The sequence below is a fragment of the Sphaeramia orbicularis genome, chromosome 21, assembly GCF_902148855.1.
Source record: "Sphaeramia orbicularis chromosome 21, fSphaOr1.1, whole genome shotgun sequence".
Classification (NCBI taxonomy): Eukaryota; Metazoa; Chordata; class Actinopteri; order Kurtiformes; family Apogonidae; genus Sphaeramia; species Sphaeramia orbicularis.
Genome location: NC_043977.1, coordinates 51,512,287 through 51,531,270, shown reverse-complemented (window position 1 = coordinate 51,531,270; position 18,984 = coordinate 51,512,287). Strand labels below are relative to the sequence as shown.

The 18,984-nt window shown below is 37.4% G+C and overlaps 1 protein-coding gene across 2 annotated transcripts in view; it reads right to left on the bottom strand.

The window, feature by feature from the left end:
* dpp10 (dipeptidyl peptidase like 10) overlaps positions 1 to 18,984 on the bottom strand; it is a 618,779-nt gene that overhangs the window by 38,586 nt on the left and 561,209 nt on the right. For both annotated transcript variants that reach the window (XM_030124182.1, XM_030124183.1), the window contains exons 15-19: positions 17,310 to 17,357; positions 14,881 to 15,002; positions 8,371 to 8,415; positions 1,708 to 1,806; positions 1,547 to 1,616 (exon numbers count right to left, since the gene is read on the bottom strand). In XM_030124182.1, coding sequence (XP_029980042.1) covers positions 1,547 to 1,616; positions 1,708 to 1,806; positions 8,371 to 8,415; positions 14,881 to 15,002; positions 17,310 to 17,357 — 384 coding nt within the window. The remainder of the gene's footprint in view (positions 1 to 1,546; positions 1,617 to 1,707; positions 1,807 to 8,370; positions 8,416 to 14,880; positions 15,003 to 17,309; positions 17,358 to 18,984) is intronic.

Sequence of the window (18,984 nt, the reverse complement as noted above, 5' to 3'; positions counted from 1 at the left end):
TTGGACTTCAGCCAGCCCAGTTTAAACGATTAACAAGGTTGCTCTGCGTGCTTGTGAATTGTCTCACTCTGATTCTTGCAAGAATAAAGTATTTTTTGTGATCCCTGAAATCAGAGTGTGGTGTTTTTTTTGTTTGTTTTTTTTTTTTTTGTCTCAGAGTGCTATTAAATCCATTACAGGTTCCATTAGGGGTACTGCAAATCCCAGGTAATGTCTATAAAGGGTCAAAGGGTGGTTCAAAATTCTTTGATTGGGAAAGTAAATATTATTTTACTGTTACAGTTGTTGCATAATTTTGTCTGGTGTTAGTGATTTACGCCTCCACAGCCCAGTACTCTTCAGGGGGTAATATGAGTTTTACTTAGCTCACATTTTGAGTATGGCTAAAAAATTAGCTAACCAGACCTCTGTGAACCCTAGACACTGTCATATGCTCTTTTAACTGGCATTTTAAGCACATCCCAAATTTGAGTATACCCCTCTCCCATCTATTCTAATGTTTAATGCCAAACCACATTTTGTTATTGTACATATACACTAGTCCCCTGTCCCATTCCCTGCTCCTGTTTTGAACAGAATTGTATCTTTTGAAAATCAGCTTCCACTGGTGAAACAAAAGTGTTTTACCTCACTCACAACTAATGGTTTTGTCCGCATTGTATATTGTATATTTTTAAAAATGTAATAGCCCACTATACTCTATCTTACTTGTTTATTCTCTGTTTTACCTGTTTATTTATTAGGTCCAAGCCCAGGCACACATGCTGGCGAGGGCCTATTCAAATCACATAGTTCAGTTTTTATTATTATTATTATTCTGTCACTGCCTTGCATGCAAATTTGACCCCCTGAACCCTAACAAAATATCATTTTTATTTGACCAAAAAATCAAGCCCAGTGAAAATTAAGTTTATTTGAAGTTGCTAAAAAAAAAATTTCCGCAAAATGACTTGGCCACACCCCCTCAAAAATCAAAATACATTATGTGGAAGGAAACCCTCCCAATTTTTTTTCCACATACAAAAATTAAACTTGGTATACACATATCCCATGGTAGGAAAGGAAAAAAATGACATTATAGCCCCGTCCTAAACCCAACAGGAAGTCGGCCATATTGGGTGGAAGTGTGGACCTATACAGTCCCACCCCTCATACTTTCTTCATCTCCTCCTAGAGTTTACATCCAATTTGGACCAAACTTGGTGAAAATCACCTACACGCAAAAGTGATCAATTACATTTTTGACCAAATGTTGGGCGTGGCCGTGACCAGCTTGCAATGAAGTGGCCATTTTCAGACGTATAAAAGTGTGTGTATCTCGCAGAATGTCGGATCGAGGGCACAATATGGTGTCTTACTGTCGAACGGGAGGGTGAGGGCCTTAACACCGCTTGTGGTTTTAATTAAATTTTATTTTTTACTGCATGCTTCTTACGTACTCCATATTCTATGTATGCACCAAACCACTGAGGGAAATTCCTACTAATGTGAACCCTATTTACTTACATGGCAATAAACCTGATTCTGATTGTGATATGGTACTTACACCACCAGCAGTAGTCCATAGTGACGTGAATCTGAGAAGTCCGGTGGGTAAGAGATCTTCAGAGGTAAATCTATAAGCATGAAAGAAAGTGAATTTAAAGTCAAAATGCATTATAATTGATATCTGTTGTAACAATTTAGAAACCAATCATCATTTCTCACCAAAATGTTCAATTGGAACAGTCCTGAAGTCAGAAAGTTGGATCCTTTTGTACCTCAAGGCTGCCTTCAGGAGAGAGTTGTTCTCAAGGATGTAATAATCTGTAAAAGTAAAAAAAAACAAAAAATCCAAAAATTGCTACAAATGATTTAAGAGCTGCTGCATACAACTAACCTGTAATAACCTGTGGATTTATTTTTTGATCCTGTGATATAATGAGATTAGAGTAAACATTATTCTTTATTTGGCAGATTTAGTGGTGGATTTAAATGGATATGAATATAATTAAATGTACATACAAATAAGAGATGATACACCACTGTGGTTCTATTTTAAGTTAATGAATCAGGAAATAAATCAAACATCTGATGAATAATGCATATTAATGTTTATTTTTAAGGAAAGGTATATTTGTCTTTTTTTTTTTTTTACCAGGAAAAATCACCTTGCTAACAAAAAGCTTGTTGTAATACAGTTTGCAGCTTAAATAGGAAACCCAGGGCTTAATTTGAGCTGGATCCAGGCGGATCAGGAGCCAATTTCATTGGATCTGGGACCTCTATGAAAAAATAAATAGCCTAAATGAAAAAAAAAAAAAAAAAAAGTGTATTGTTGTCTGTCTGGTTAATCTTTATTCCCCATCGAAGTTACACAAACATCTTGTGTTTAGATGCATTTTAAGGGAAATTTTACAATTGGTGTTGGCTGCTGCCTTATTGGTACAGACAGCTGCCTGTCAGCCAGCTGAGCCCATTAAAAAGAAAAAGAAAAAAACGAAATAAATAAATAAATGAATAAATGAATAAATAAAAATAAGGGAAATTTTGAGGAAAACTCGGACGTAACAGGGACAGTCTAAAACACTTAATGTAAAAAAGCTTAATGTAGCTTAATGTCTGAAATCAGTGCATGGACATCCCTAATCATGTCCACTTTCACCTCTGCAAAAATCAAAATGAAAACCCCAATATTATGGATACAGTTCGCGTTACGCCTTATTTTTCGGTTAATAAAACACTTGCATGTTTGAGTCCAGTCATTCACTAAGTCTTGACAACTGGAGAGAAAAAGAGACAGACAATTTATAAAATAAATTTGGTGATGACTGATCGCAGTTTTCAGACATTAAGCTACATTAAACTTTTTTTACATTAAGCGTTTTAGACTGTCCCCATTACCTCCACCCCCCCTCTGCATTCAGGCACCTCCCACTTTACAAATTAAGCACTGGGGAAACTGCATAAACCGCAATGTGGTCAATTGTGAAAACTTTACTTGGATAATAAGAAAAACAGTCCAGAGGCATTATATATTTTTTACACCCCCAGCTTACATGTTCCGTGTTCCAAATTTGAATCCCTGCTATTTTCTCCACATGTAACAAACAATGACTCTCTTATTTGGTCATTTTTTTCCATTCAACCCATCTGAGAAGCCGCTAAATGAAATGGAATTTGTCCAGCATTTCTAATGGAAAACCCAAAATCAATAGACGTCTCATTATGAAACCGCCAGGGGCCTTGAGTTCCCAGCTGTGGATGGAGGGCCTATCCAAATAACCCCAGGCAAATTGCTTGCTTTTCTGCAGCACAGCTGTTAACTTTTTGCTCTGGAAAAAAAAAAAAAAACCTAGTGATAGGCATAGAGGAATAGATAACAAGAGGAAGCATGTGCGGACTGTGGATGTGTGTGCAGCCTGTAAAGTTATAATCATGCCTGTAGGAAAGAAAGTGAGAGTAATGTGTAAACCAGATTACTCAAAAGGAGTCTCAAAAGGAAAACCTCATCAAGTCCATTCAGGTGTTACACTGAATACATTTCAACAGACTCATGCCTTTAGCTAGCACATCAATCAAAATTTTACCATCTAAGACTAACAAGGATCACACAGCAGAGTTTCCAAGCCCAGATGAGCTCTAGAGAAACACAAATGAATGCTTTTACCTTCAGATGGGGGTACAGTATATGGTCAAGCCTTCCCATTTCAACCTCTAGCAAGTTACCTTCCTACATAACTGAACTGGTAATCAAATTACATTGTCAGGGTTTTTCCTACTTACCCATTTGACAAAAACTCTACCTTTTTGCATCACTTTGTGTCAATATATTTAGTTCTTTAATCATCATATTGATGATATATTCTCTAGTACATATTGTACAAATTGCTGTTTTGTGTTTAAATAGTGTTTTCATACACTAAAAAAAAAAAAAAAAAAAAAAAAAAAAAGTAAAAAAACAGTATTAGTCCGGCAGCAGGGGTGCCAAAAAAATACTGTAAAATAACAGAAAATAACCATCTCATAAAAATATGGTAATTTTCCATAACTAAAATACAGTTTTTTGCCCAAAATTTACATGAGATTTGGCATATTTTTTTGACTTTTTAATGCTTAATAAAGAATATTTACATGTATTAAAACAATCAAATTACCTATAAATATATATAGAAATAATTTTCAGTGAGACTCAGTTGTCCAGTCCACTGATAAAAACTGTATTTGGACAGTTTATCAGTGCTTATACATGTTATACATTCACAAAAATACATTTATTCAACATTTTTGTTGTGAAACCTCCTGTAATTACACAAGATATTTGTCAATGAACAAACAAGTCTTGTCAGACTTACAGAACAAATACTTCTTTTATGGTTAATTGTCATTAATTTTATTTATTTATTTATTTATTTTTTTTTCACAGTATTAAACTTTAAATTAACAGTTTTATCTCATGAATAGAAAATAAATATTGGTGAAATTATGATACATTTGCAAATGTATTTTAACTGTATTTTTTCTGTGAAAAAAGAAAAAAAAATCTTTTAAGAAATTGAAATTTCATGGTTACTCACAGTTACAGTTTTTTTTCATGTTATTTTACATTTGACATGTAAAATCACAGTCTATTTTTGTCATTTCATTGATATTTTTCTGTATCTTAAAAATAGAGGAAAAATCTTGTAAAATAAACAGTCAAAATTCTGTTAAATTACAGATTTTATTTACAGTGTATGAACATTTGGTAAATTATATATATTTATCAGTCGATGGGGGCGGGACCTTTCTGTGGGGAGTTTGCATGTTCTCCTCGTGTCTACGTGGGTTCTCTCCGGGTACTCCAGCTTCCTCCCACCATCCAAACACATGCACTGATAGGTTTATTGGTTAGTCTAAATTGCCCATAGGTGTGAATGTGAGAGTGATTGTTTGTCTCTATATGTTCAGCCCTGTGATGAACTGGTTACATGTCCAGGGTGTACCCCGCCTTTGCCAATAAGTAGCTGGGATAGGCTCCAGCGACCCCCGTCACCCTAGTGAGGATAAAGGGGGTTCAGATAATGAATGAATATATATCTATATCTATATATAGATATTTATTTTTAATTCTATTTTTATTTTTTTCAATATTGCTTATTTGGTTATTTTTCTGTTGTTTTGATAAGTTCTTTCCTGCTAGTTTTTTATTCTACTTGGATGAAGTGACTGTAACACCCAATAATTTCCTCCTGGGATTCATAAAGCATTCTGATTAGTATTTATAGGAAACAGTTCATAGAAACATGAATGAAAATAGATTGTTAATACTGTATGCACACAATTTCAGTTTAATAAATAATAGACAAACTGCACTTCAAGTTTACTGAGTTTTCATACATTCTTTTCTCTACAGAGCAGTAGAGAAAACTCAGCTCAAACCTCAAAGTTTTTATCACATAATAGAAGACATAAATATGATGCAGCTTTCATTATATTTTGCGAGCAAATATCCCTTGTCTTCATTTGGTGTGATGAAAGTTGACATTATGGTCGAAGGATGGTGAATGAACCCATTACAGGGGTTAACATTGCATCATGGGTATTCATTCATTCATTTTCTGAACCCGCTTTATCCTCACCAGGGTCACGGGGGTCGCTTGGAGCCTATCCCAGCTACATAGGGGCAAAGGTGGGGTACACCCTGGACAAGTCACCAGTTCATCGTGGGGCTGAACATATAGAGACAAACAATCACTCTCACATTCACACCTATGGGCAATTTAGATTAACCAATTAACCTATCCGTGCATGTCTTTGGATGGTGGGAGGAAGCCAGAGTACCCGGAGAGAACCCACGCAGACACGGGGAGAACATGCAAACTCCACAAAGAAAAATCCCACCCCCTGTCGACTGGTGTTAGAATCAAACCCAGGACCTTCTTGCTGTGAGGCACGAGTGCTAACCACTGCACAACCATGTCGCCCTGCATCCTGGGTATTAAAATGATAATTCAATAAAACTGGCACCAAAACAGTAAAAGTTTAAACAAGAAAGCTACTTGGTTAGGTTTAGGAAAAGGTCACGGTTTATACGAAACAGACATTATCACAGTATTAAGTATACGTTACAATGCCTTTTTGATTTATATTCAGGTGCACAAAAGTAAGTTAAGTAGAGTATGGACTGCATGTAGCATCTGCCTTTAACCCTTTCATGCACAAATTATGAGAACCTTAGTCAAGATTTTTTTCTTCAGTGTTTAGCCATGAAAAACACAATGCGATCAAGTTTTTTTTTTTCTATGGAGTTACAAAAATATCCATGCATTTAATTTTTGAAGTAAAGAAACATGTTTAAAACCCAATATCAGAGAGGGATATGAAAACAATGAAATAAAAAAATTTTTAATGCTGCTAATCTGATGTCTTCTCACATTTTAACATATTCTAATGCTAGTAATGACTCACTTCATGGAGATAATATGCAAAAAAAAAAAAAAACCTTCTTGTCTAACAAATAAAAATTGATTTAGACTCAATCATGTTACTGCAGATCAGGTTTATCAAGAACAGCAAAGTTACAGTAATGATCTGAATTACAGTGTATGGGATGGTGCATAAGCGTCCACTGTGTTGGCTGATATGGAACTAAAACAACAAAACCCATTAATATATAAGAGAACAGCTGGAGAAGAACTGTCCACTGGAGTGGACAGTGCATGAAAGGGTTAAGGGAACATGTGGCCAAAGATAAAGTTTTAAATTATGTTTTTCCACAATTCTAATTTTTACAGTCAGATCTAGAATAATGTTACTATTAGAACAGATGATGGAGAAATACAGTACAATGCATACAAAGCATTTTGAGTTTTTTTTTTTTTTTTTTTAATAAATATGAAGTCCCAATTACACAGTCACAGACCCCAGTTAACCTTTCAGAAACACCAGAACCATCATGACATCTTGGTGTTTACCAGACTTTCTACAATATAGAATTCATAGCACCAGCAGATACTGAAATAACCTGTTTGGTGCAGGATTAAATGCCAGTATACTGAGTTAGTACTAAGTATACCTACAGGCATACTGGCAGAATGAAAGATCTGTGTGGTATTTTGAGCTGAAATGTTAATGTCAAACCTACAATTACTTGTTGAATGGTTAATTATTGTGTTGCAATGAATCCTAATGCAGATGGAATTATGTTGATAACCCAATCTATTTCCAATTGTTATTTAGTTACAAGTGAATGAATGAACTTCTGACTATTACATTGGTTGGTCTTTACATTTCTGGTCCATTAAAAGTAATATTTGAAGCACAAACAACTGTTTTTCTCTCATAACCATGTATGCTGGGTCAACTCTGCTGTCAGTATCTTGATGTAGGTATTGTGGTAAATCTGGGAATGTTCCCTGGGTGCCTTTGGTGACTTTAGGTGGTAGCCCTTTGCTCCTGGTTTGTGTAGTAGAATAGGTTAAATGCAGTGGCTGAGTTTCCCAACAGGCAATAAAACTGAACTGTACTCAAAATGACTCCAGTCACCTGGTACCAACATGACTGAAACACTACGATTACATAATGAAAATGGAGTTATATGGTAAGTTGTGAAATAGTAAAAACATGGTTTAACCCATAAAGACTCAAACATCCATCATCAACCAAAACCATCTACTGATCTAAAAGGTTTAATACCTGTTGATCCACTAATACTATTAATACATGTAAATAATTGGTGTAAAATGCAGTTTGTCATCTTTTCATGGTCATCAGATATGACCCATTTGGATGTTCCGAGGCTCCATAGTTACCGTGGAAACACCATCATCTTCTATAACATTGATTCACCAGTAAAACCCATGGAGTTGGATCAATGATAGTGGATGGACACACTGGGTTTATGTTCAGTTAATGATAGATTTCCTCTGTTTCAGATTTAATAACCCTCAACTTTAATCTGAGCTTTGATGAACATCTACATGACCAGTGTATCAAATATAGGAAAATACCAGATTTCCACTGAAAAAAATGCAAAATACAGAAGATGATTCTATATTAAATAATGATAAATCACTTAAGAAAGGTTAAATAGAGAGAAAATTTCATTTGGGAGCTGCCATAAAAGTACCACTGGGTAATGATGGGTCTTCTAGACATCAAATCATGAAAATATACTTTTAAGTATTATATTTCTGTGAATAGACCTCCATAAAATCTTCCACACGGGATAAAAACGACCAGTGTTGCACTTGCAATTCGAGGCTTCACAGTTTCAGATATTTTGCTCCTGATGAGCTGCAGTATCTTGTCTCTTCGGTCCATTCTTCACAACTAGGCCATCCCCGCTGACAATGATAAAGAGGGTCATCACACACCTTGCATTCGTGTAAGACTATAAGGAGTACTTACTTGAATTATTAAGGCTGTGCAGGATCACAGTCGGTGCTCCGGGACCTGAAAGGAGAAAAAAAGATGCTGAGTGTAACTTTGTCCATGTAGGTTCTCATTTGCACAGGTCATCATTCTTCTTGGTAGTTCTTCTCAGTTCAACTGGACTGGTTTAGCTCTTTTGAAAAGGTTTTGTCTCTTATCCAACAGACTTCTTCAGTTCTATTAACTGGTGGGTGAAATTGGAATTATGGACCTGTTGAGAAGCCATTTTTGTGAAAGTGGAAAATCCTTTCCTGTACAGAGGTGGTGGACTGAGACACTACTTATCCAACACCTATTAAACCATTTTAAATAACGTTCTCAAACAATTTTCGACTAACGACCTTCAACACCTGAGCCACTTTTATACAGAGATCCTGGAAAAAAGGTGAGATGGTGATCCCACCTTTTTGCCACCATTGACTGATTTCCACAGCCAAAGGAGTAACAGAGGTGAGACAGGCTGGACTTTTACACAGCGGACCTGTGTTCTGGAATCAAAGGGGCGGTGACGCAGCGCAGCGTATGGTGTGACGTGTAACTTGCGTGTTGGAAATACCCTGAGGATAGCAGAATCGGCCTGTCTTTCACTGTTCCACAAATGTTAGCATGGATAGAGGCCTCTGTCCGAAGTGACAACAGCTTGTGGATCTCGGCATCTCCTCAGTTCGACATCTTTCTGGTTGCGTTGATATGTTTGTTTACTGTACACGGCCTGCATTCATTTTTAAATCCCCCCAGTGCAGGGGTCGCACGTGCAATACATCATCAAAACATCACCCCTGGGTTGTGGAACTAGAGGTGTTCCTTTTCCATAGCGGTCCGGAAGCATGATTCCACCTTTATTGTGGCTCTGTCACTACCTCCAGAGGTGTTACAGAGCTGTGACGGAGGTGGGACCAAATGATCCACCATTTTATTTACACGGACATCCTTCCGGAATAAAGGTGAAATATTCCCGGAACAATAGTGCTGTGTAAAAGGGGCTCTGGACTCACTTGAAAGCAAACAACCCTCCCTGAAGGATTTGGACAGTGACCCGCCCCTGTTGTCAACGAGTAGGGATGGGAATCGAGAACCAGTTCCCAGTAGCTTGATTCCTTGGTGTTCTGGCTCCTTAAGAGCCATCCAAGATTTATTTTTGTGTTCTTATATATTTTCAGAGTTGTGTGTTTTACTGTGTAAGAGTTTTAAGTTTTATGTTCTTAATGTGAAAGGCAAACCGGATGTTGCACAAGGCGCTTCCTGTTTTAATGTCTTGACCAAGTGCCAACTAAAAATGACTGCAGCTCTGTGTTCTGGGCCAAGCACATCCTGTACCTGTGTGTACACGTTCTCTGTGTTATGTGTAGTCTTGTTAAAGTTAGTGGGGTTTGTATTTGTGCATTTGTGTAATGAAAGACGCTAAAAAGACGTTTGTTTCTAATTAGCATTTAAGCTAGTGATTAGCGCGTTAGCCGCGAATATTAGCATGCTAGCGCTAACTAGTCATGGTTGCTTGTCATCTTAGAGGGACAAGGTGGTTTTATTCGTGCTTGGCAGGCATGTGAATTATTTTCTATGTGTTTCTTATTTCAGTTTTACACCCCTGTGAGTCATCTCCACAAATAAATGTGAACAAATCATCAACAGGTGTCATCATTGAGGAGTTAGCTATCTGTCCAGCTGCACTGGGGAAGTAGCAAGGACAGAATACTTGGAATCATTTGCCTAACTGCTTAACGATTCTGCTTTTCGATTTCGCCTTCGTTGCACATGCATGATGACATCACACACACGCTGCATTGTTTTGGGTCAGAACGTAGCCAACATGGCGCTGAGGCAGAAATGGTCTAAAAAGACGATACCAGGTCCACTTGTAACACTTGCAAAGCTTCTTCAAAGGGGGGAAATTCCTCCAATATACTCAAACATCTGTCCACACTGCATGTGATTAATTTGCAGGAATGTCACGTGTTTGACACTCTACTTAGCGACGCTTGTGAATCTAGGGGCAAATCGAATACCAGGGCATCACCCGGGCCCGGTTCTGGTGGGGGCAACAAACATCCTGACCCCTCAGATAACAGTTTCTGAAGGTAGGGAAAAGGAAGTGAGGTGCACAACAACGGGAGACATAGAGGAACTAGTAAAGGATCTTAAGTTTCGGTTCTACTATATGGTGCCCCCCCCAACCCCCCCTTCTGAACTGGGCTCAGCGTTATATTTTCTGTACAGACATGGAAATATAAAAGACAGTTAATGGAAACATTTGTACTCTTTTATTCCCTCACCCAATGAGATTCGATAAGGGAATCAATAAGGAATCGGATCGATAAGCAAAATCGATAATGGAATCGGAATCGTTAAATTCTTATTGATTCCCATCCCTATCAACAACCCTGAACTCACACACAACACTCACCAGTGATTATGGATTAACACCTACACAGACCACCCCTCCCACAGGTTTATAAGAGCAGTTCCCCCCACCAGTTATTAGAACTGAAGAAGTCTCATGGAAGAGAAACAAAACATTTTCAAAAGAGCTAAACCAGCCCAGTTGAACCGAGAAGAGCTGAGTGTAACTTTGTTCTCATCTTCAGTCCAAGGTTATTATCGTTAATGAAAACAAACGAAATGATGAAAACTACAATTGTAAAAACATTTTCGTTAACTGAAATAAATAAAAAACTATAATTAAAAGAAAAAAAAAGATAACTAACTGAAACTGTATTGTGTGCTTACAAAACTAACTAAAACGGATGAAAATTATAGATAAAGTTCCCTTTGTTTTTGTCTTTGTCAACATCGGATTGATATGAAATCGATTTATTTCCCTCAAGCCATTTTAGCTGCTGGCACCATATGATATTTAACGGTCTGTCACTTCTCGTCACTTTGTGGTTTAGAGTCGTCTTCTCGTCCCCACTCTACCTGGAAACATGGAGACTAAAGTTGGGAAAACGCAGCAGAGTCCTGTCTGGGATTTATATGAATTCGACAGCGAAGAAGATAAAAGATAATAAAAAAACTAAAACTAAACTAAAACTAGAAGCACTCGGAGAGCGCAGACCTCCGCCAAGGCTGATCAGTGGCCCCCCCCCCCCGTGGGCCCCCCCACCCCCGATCACCACCAAAATTTAATAATTTCTTCCTTATCCCATTTCCAACAAACCCTGAAAATTTCATCCAAATCTGTCCATAACTTTTTGAGTTATGTTGCACACTAACGGACAGACAAACAAACAAACAAACAAACAAACAGACAAACAAACAAACCCTGGCAAAAACATAACCTCCTTGGCGGAGGTAACTAAGCATTTAGAAAATAAAAAAAAAACTAATCAAAAACTAGCAAACCTGCTCTAAAAACTAATTAAAACTGAATTAGAGAAAAAAAAAAAGACAAAACTAAATAAAACTAAACTATAATGAAAAATCCAAAACTACTATAACCTTGCTTCAGTCACATTTCTTTGTGTGTTAATCTGTAATCCTTATGTGTGCTGTGCATAACTGCTGAAGGATAACTTCAGTGTGACGTTCTTCAGCCCAAATCTATTCCAAACACAAATGATAGTGTTTATTTATGACCAGTTCAAGCTACTAAAAAAAACGTCAAATGAGGATGCAGACAGCAGGCTTGTATTGGATCACCTGCATCAGTTAGGGGTTAGAGGTTATTCACACTGTCTCTCTAATAGCCTGGGACTGTCAAATGTGGTCTTCTTCAGTGGCGTTTTGCAAAATGCCTGGTAAGAGGTTAATAGGATGGCAGGTTTCCTCAATAACTCAGCGGTAGTAAAATTGGACCAATCACATTATTCTTGCTCTGCTTACTTTTCTCATTCTGCACTAAAACATAAATCTCTCATCCTGCTGTTTCTCATTGTACACTTATCTACCGATAGTGTGCATTCGCTTTGACCTTCACTCACTGTTTCACGCAGAGGAAAGGTTCATTATATGAGCTAAACCAATCAGAAGGCTGTATTGAGTAGAATTAAAAGGCTGTATCGCTCTTGATGGAAACAGGTGTCAGGACAAACGTGTCTGGGTCATGTGAACCCTTCCAGCTGAAGACAAACAAGCTTTCCTCATTATTTTTATTGCTTTTGGGAAAGGTAACAGTGTTATTGTTCAATAAATCAGTAAAGCCAAAGCCCAAATGCTTCAGATCACAGAGTGCTCTCATACGTTCAAAATAAACTGACACCACAAACAGTATACAGAGTTCCCCTCTATTAAATAAGCTGCTCATCGCCCAATAGCGCTACCTAAAAGTAATTATACACAATAGAGTGGCTAATTGTTTTAATTTTATGCCTCTCATTTGGACCTGATGAATTTAATATTGAATAGCTGGAGGGTGACAGATTACAAATCCTGACATCTGCCAAATGATCTCAGCTCACTTTGAAATGACTGAATATATTAGCATCACGATACGCAGTGTAATCGCAGAGTTTTATCTGGAATAATCTGCACATGTGCTGTCTTTATTTGGAACATAAAGGTAAAGTAGAGTCTGTTGAAATACTTTGTTTCGAAAATTATCATCATAGATCTTAAAGATAGTGCTGGGCGATACTACACTTTTATAATCTGATACGATTCCGACTACTTTTTTGGCACATATACGATACCTGATACCGACACTTTCAGTGATTTTTACACTTAAAAGACACCTCACATGACAAATACTGTCCATTTAACAGCTTTAATGTGCATAACCTTTGATGGCCATGTTTTCACGCAATGAAATAAATTTTGAAAAACACATAAATAATAAACTAGCATGTTGACCTGTGGGGTTCTAGATCCTCTGATCCAGTTCATTCCGTTACTTTCTTTACTTTCTTGGTAAACTCCCCTGGTATTTTCAGTTGAATAACCTCTCAGCTGGCATGTCTGTTTCTGCACATGAAATTTGACACCATGGCAAGGTGGCCTTTTTGTTTATCTGTTGCTAGGTAACCCACTTCAATGATTCTATGATTCTAGGCATAGCAACATGACCGGCCATTGGGAGGCCATAGTATTCCAAAATGACTAATATCTCCCAAAATATGGGTCCCATCAACTTGCTGTTTTTGCTAGTCTCTTCCGTGGCCAAAAATACATAATTATGCCAAACTGCTCTAGTCAGCACTTTCCGGATTTTGTGTGATGGCCGAGACACAGAGTCCACTTTTATAATACAGGATAATTGACATAAATGTTAATTAAAATATACAAATAAAACGCAACAAATAAATATGAATGTATTTGAATGAATTTGTGTGTGTGTGGGGGGGGTGACGGTACAAAACCTTGAAGTAAGTTACCCAATGAGATTCAGATGTGACACAGGCGCTTTTATTTTCACATTTATTAATTAATATTGGTACTTTATTAGTGTAAACGATCCTCAAATGAGTAGTGTGTGAGTATCAATATATCAATACCACAGAATCAATACGCCCACCTCTACTTAAAGAATTCACATTTAGAACAGATGGGACTCTGCAGTCTTAGTTACTATAGACTATTTAACTACCAAATTTTCACAAACTACAAATGATTACATTATGTTACATTAAGTGACATAGCTTAGATGTTGCTATGTGGCATCACGCATTTTATATACTACTTTGCCATGACACACTTTTATCAACAGAGCTTACTGAGTTGCACATTTGCAACTTCTGTTTATTGAATAAAACCTTTTTTTTTATATATATCAGACAGCTCATTAACAAGGGAGAATAACTTTAATGGTCCATCTTTTAACTTTTTCCCTGATAAATCCTATCTCAAGTGAAATAAGGGCTTGGATGTCTGTCGCAACAGGGTAGCTTGCTCGCCTGTTAAGTTAGATTTCCACAGTTTTTTTTTTAAATAAAATACATTTTCATCACAGACTTTTCAACTGTGACTCATGATTAATAGGTTCCACTTACAAGACTGTAAAATGACTTCACTGCACAGTGATTGATGAAATTAACTGATTTACAGAGTCAACAAGCTAGCACTGAGCATAAACTCACCATGAGCAAACTCCTCCCCTTTTGTTCAAATATAGTCACTTCCAGCTCCAAACAGCTAACAAGGTGACAACCAAATCACAAACTACTAACTTTAGAGTGACAGTTCAGAAACCAATGGGTGACATCATTGTTCCTTTGTCCACTGTACACAGTTTATGGACTTCTCTATTTCCAAATATGGAACATCTGCCTCTAACAACAGATCCTGGTGACAACCAACCTGCCAAAGTTAAGGCTTCAAAATATTCTTCTGTATGTGACAGTTTTTATGTCTACATTTTAATAGACAGTCAGTTTAATGTGTTGTAATGTCTTGGCAGGTCAGTGTGCAAGAAAGTCATGTGAACGGATGACTTCTTTTAAAATTTAAATACAGTTAAATATAGTTTCTAGGTCCCATGTATTTTAGAACCATGCCTTGAGGCAAAGTATGTCTTTTCTGACACTCACATTCTAGTGAGAATATGTGATGGCCTACCTTTACAGTGAAGGATGATGTGCTGGTTTGTCGGACTGATGTCGGCATCGAAGTATAGACAGTGAGCCTTATTTAACTCACAGGTTAAACATCGCCGGGGGAACAGACCCACTGTTTTAACACTGGAGACACAGAGCACAGCGCATTGGGAAGGTGAGACAAAGTGTACAAAGCTTTCTGAGTAAAAAAAAAACAAAAAAAAAACTTAAAAGATGAAACTAACCCTGTTTTAGCTGTCAAGACACCCCCAAAGCTTCATAAAACCAACAATTAATTTATCCTGCTAACAAATACAGACTGGGTGGTTTAAGGGAAAACCTCTGTGCCTAAACCACCGTGGCCCAAATGTTCAGAAGCTATTAAAACAACACAAACATGTAAAACAAATAAACACTTCATTCCCTTCAGAGCAGCGTAAACAGAGGCTATGTTATTGAGCATGCTCAGTGATGTCTGATATGAAATTACACAGGCTGATTATCTGGTTTCACAGCACTGATACTGACAGTAATAGTAATAGTAATAGTAATAGTATAGTAGGGATGCACCAATCTGACTTTTTCAGTTCTGATGCAGATACTGGGGCCTTGCGTATCGGTCGATACTGATCCGATATCATTGTTGATCTAGAGCAGAGGTTTTCAACTGGTGGGGACACTCTCTGGGGGGGCAAGAGCACATGGGGGGCTGCGAGTAATATCGTGCATTCACGTTGTGGTGTGTAGAAGCCAATAAGGTAATAACAACCCATAATGTAATAACGGCCGATAATTTGCTACTTTTAAAATGTAATAGGCCAATAACGTAATATCTGGCCAATAACGTAATAAAAGTCCTGAACCGATAACGTAATAGCTTTTGGCCAATAACGTTATAACTTATTACGTTATTGGCTTAGTTATTACATTTGCAAATTTTTTTTTTTTTTTTTTACGAGGCCAATAATGTAATAACCAGCCAATAAGTTATAACGTTATAACTTATTACGTTATTGGCTCAGTTATTACATTTGCAAATTATTTTTTTTTTTTTTTACGAGGCCAATAATGTAATAACCAGCAAATAAGTTATAACATTATTGGCCAAAAGTTATTACGTTATCAGTTCAGGACTTTTATTACGTTATTGGCCAGATATTACGTTATTGGCTTATTACATTTTAAAAATGGCAAATTTATTACGTTATCAGCCGTTATTACGTTATCGGCTGTTATTACATTATTGGCTTCTACATGGTGCGTTAGCGACTACTGTTGTTCATCACAACAGGATAAATCACTCTGCACATACCCCCCCCCCCAGGTTTGTGAGCATGGGGGGGGCATATTGTTCAGCACATCATGCCCCGCCACCCCCTGCTCGCAAATTTTTTTTTTTTTTTTTTTTTTGGGGTGGGGGGGGGGGGGGGGGGCAACAGGTACACTGCAAAAATCAAAATCTTACCAAGTGTATTTTTCTCATTTCGAGTCCAAATATCTCATCACATGTAAAATAAGACAAAATCACCTAAAGAGTAAGTTTTCAGCGAGATATAAGAAATTATTTTTAGACAGTAGATCTTGAAAATCTTATTTCAAGAAATCTTACCAGGATAATTTTCACTTGTTCCATTGCCAGATTTTTTTTTTTTTTTTTGCTTATTTCAAGATTTTGCTTAATTCAAGCTAAAAAAAAAATTGCCCATGGAACCAGTGAAAATTATCTTGGTAATCTTTCTTGAAATAAGATTTTCCAGATCTACTAAAAATAAGTTCTTATATTTCACTGAAAAGTTACTCTTCAGGTGATTATGTCTTATTTTAAGTGTGATGAGATATTTTGACTAGAAATGAGAAAAATACACTTGGTAAAATTTTGATTTTTGCAGTGTAGTCAATTTTAAGGTGAGGGAAGCTCACTTTCACTTTCTCACAGCTTTATCTACAGAGCTACATAACCGACCACTTCTTCCACATACAGATCCATCGCATTACTTTTAGAATTACATTTGGCATGCATTACATAGCCCATGTCGCAAACATTTAAAGGGGAAAGATCGGTCTTACAGATCGGTTGCTATTACAGATCAGATCCCCAATCCAGCTACTGGGGCCGATATCTAATCCTGATATCGGATCAGTACAACCCTAGTATATAGTAATATGTTATGGAGTAAAAAGTGTCATGTGATTTGAACATATTTTCAACAGTGAATACCAGTGCAGATACTCACATTAATGTGTCTTTGGTCATAACTGACGTAACTGCAGTTTAAAAAATATATTGTGCTCATATTCTCAATTAATATAATAGTTGTTGTCAGAAAGAAGAGCCAGTACAATGTGAGTCAGGTTAATACATATTGTCACATGAGAGGTGGTTCAATGAGACAGTAAAAATAATCTTTTGTGTGACTGAACAACAGGAGTATTTTTTTATGCAAAACAAACCTGAAAAGTTGCCGTCTTCGTGGTGAACCCTCTGTACTCAAGAAGTAACTGTCAAGACAAAAAAAAAAAAAACAGACAAGCAGATGGCATTCTTTAATTACAGACTGAACTTTACTATGTTTAAACTGATCTCGTTTTGGTAAAATTTCAGCTACATGTTCTTGTTTTCTGCGCTACAACCCCAAATGATAAATACTTGGAACAGTACATATCATTCAAATTAAAGAATGAAGTGATGTAAAAATGTACTGTGACATGCATTACACTGTAGACAGTTTCAACGGCATATATTTCCAGTTTTGTCTGGTCGACTTCACATCATGTGTACATTTATATCCATTCCTTATATTCAGCTGTAGTACATTCAAGAAACAGGAAACATTTAGGACCAATACTGGTTTAAACTAATGAAATACCAACGTCATTCAAAAACAGGTGCTGCAGGTGAGGCAGCAGCCAGGAAAGGCCTAGAGCTTTGGGAGCAAAGAGAGGCTCAGGACTGTCAGTTTGTCAACAAATGTGTGGAAAAAACTGTTGAAATATTCAAGGAAGGGTTTTAGACATGTCAACCTTTATGGTGCAGAGCAGAATGAAAAGATTCAAAGAGTCTGGATGTACTTCAGTGTGTAAAGGGCAAGGGTTCAAGTGGCCTACTGCTGATAGAACCACATGGGTCAGGATTACTGAGAGAGCTTTGGTCAAACTCTACGTTATGGAGACCGAAATGCAGTGTTGGGAATAACGGCGTTAAAAATAATGGCGTTACTAACACTGTCATGCCTGCAGCCAGACGCTAGTCTGGTTTTGTCTGTCTTTCATGTTTGTTTGTCACTTCCTGTTTTATTTTGTTAATTTTTCCCTCATGTGTCTTGTCTGTCGTCTTTACTTCCCTTCCTTGATCGTGTTCACCTTTCCCCTGATTACCTGTCTCCGCCCTGATTTGTGCCACCTGTGTATCGTTGTCTTCCCTCCCTTTTGTGTATTTAAGTCCAGTCTCTTCCCCTGGTCAGATGCCAGTTTGTATCTCTCGTAGTACTTACCAGCGTTCTGATCTTGTCTGTCTGTTTGATTCCCTGTTTTTGACCTGTTTTTGCCTACCCGGTTTTTTGCCTACTGCCTGCTCCCTGTCGGTTTTGTCTGCCTCATCTGCTACCCTGGTTCTGATCGCCTAGCCTGACTTTTGGTACATGAGTTTGTCTAACCCTTATGTCCTGTCGCCTGTTTGATAGCTTACCTGTGTATGACCTGTTTCCGCCCCTGACCTCCCTCTGCTTTTCCCTAGTCGGCAAAAAGGCTCCGGTAACCGAACGGAGAAAGGGATTAACGTCCTCGGCCCGGAGGACGTATCCAAAGAGGAGATCTCCATCTATTATCCTCAAGATTTTGTCACTCATTTTCATTATCCATTTGTTTGTGAAATCAGTGGCTAATAAATCCCTTGAACTTTATTATCCGTGTCTGAGTTCTGCATTTGGATTCTGTGCCTGTACTAGCGCCATCACAAACACTGTTATTGTTTTCCAGTAATGGCTAATCTAATTCATTACTATTTCAAACGTTACATCCCCGTTACTGTTACCGGCACTGAAATGTGGTGCGTTATTATGCACTGATATCTAACAGCTGTTATCCATCCTGGTTTGCTCAGCCAAGCACGACAGATGTGACGTTCATG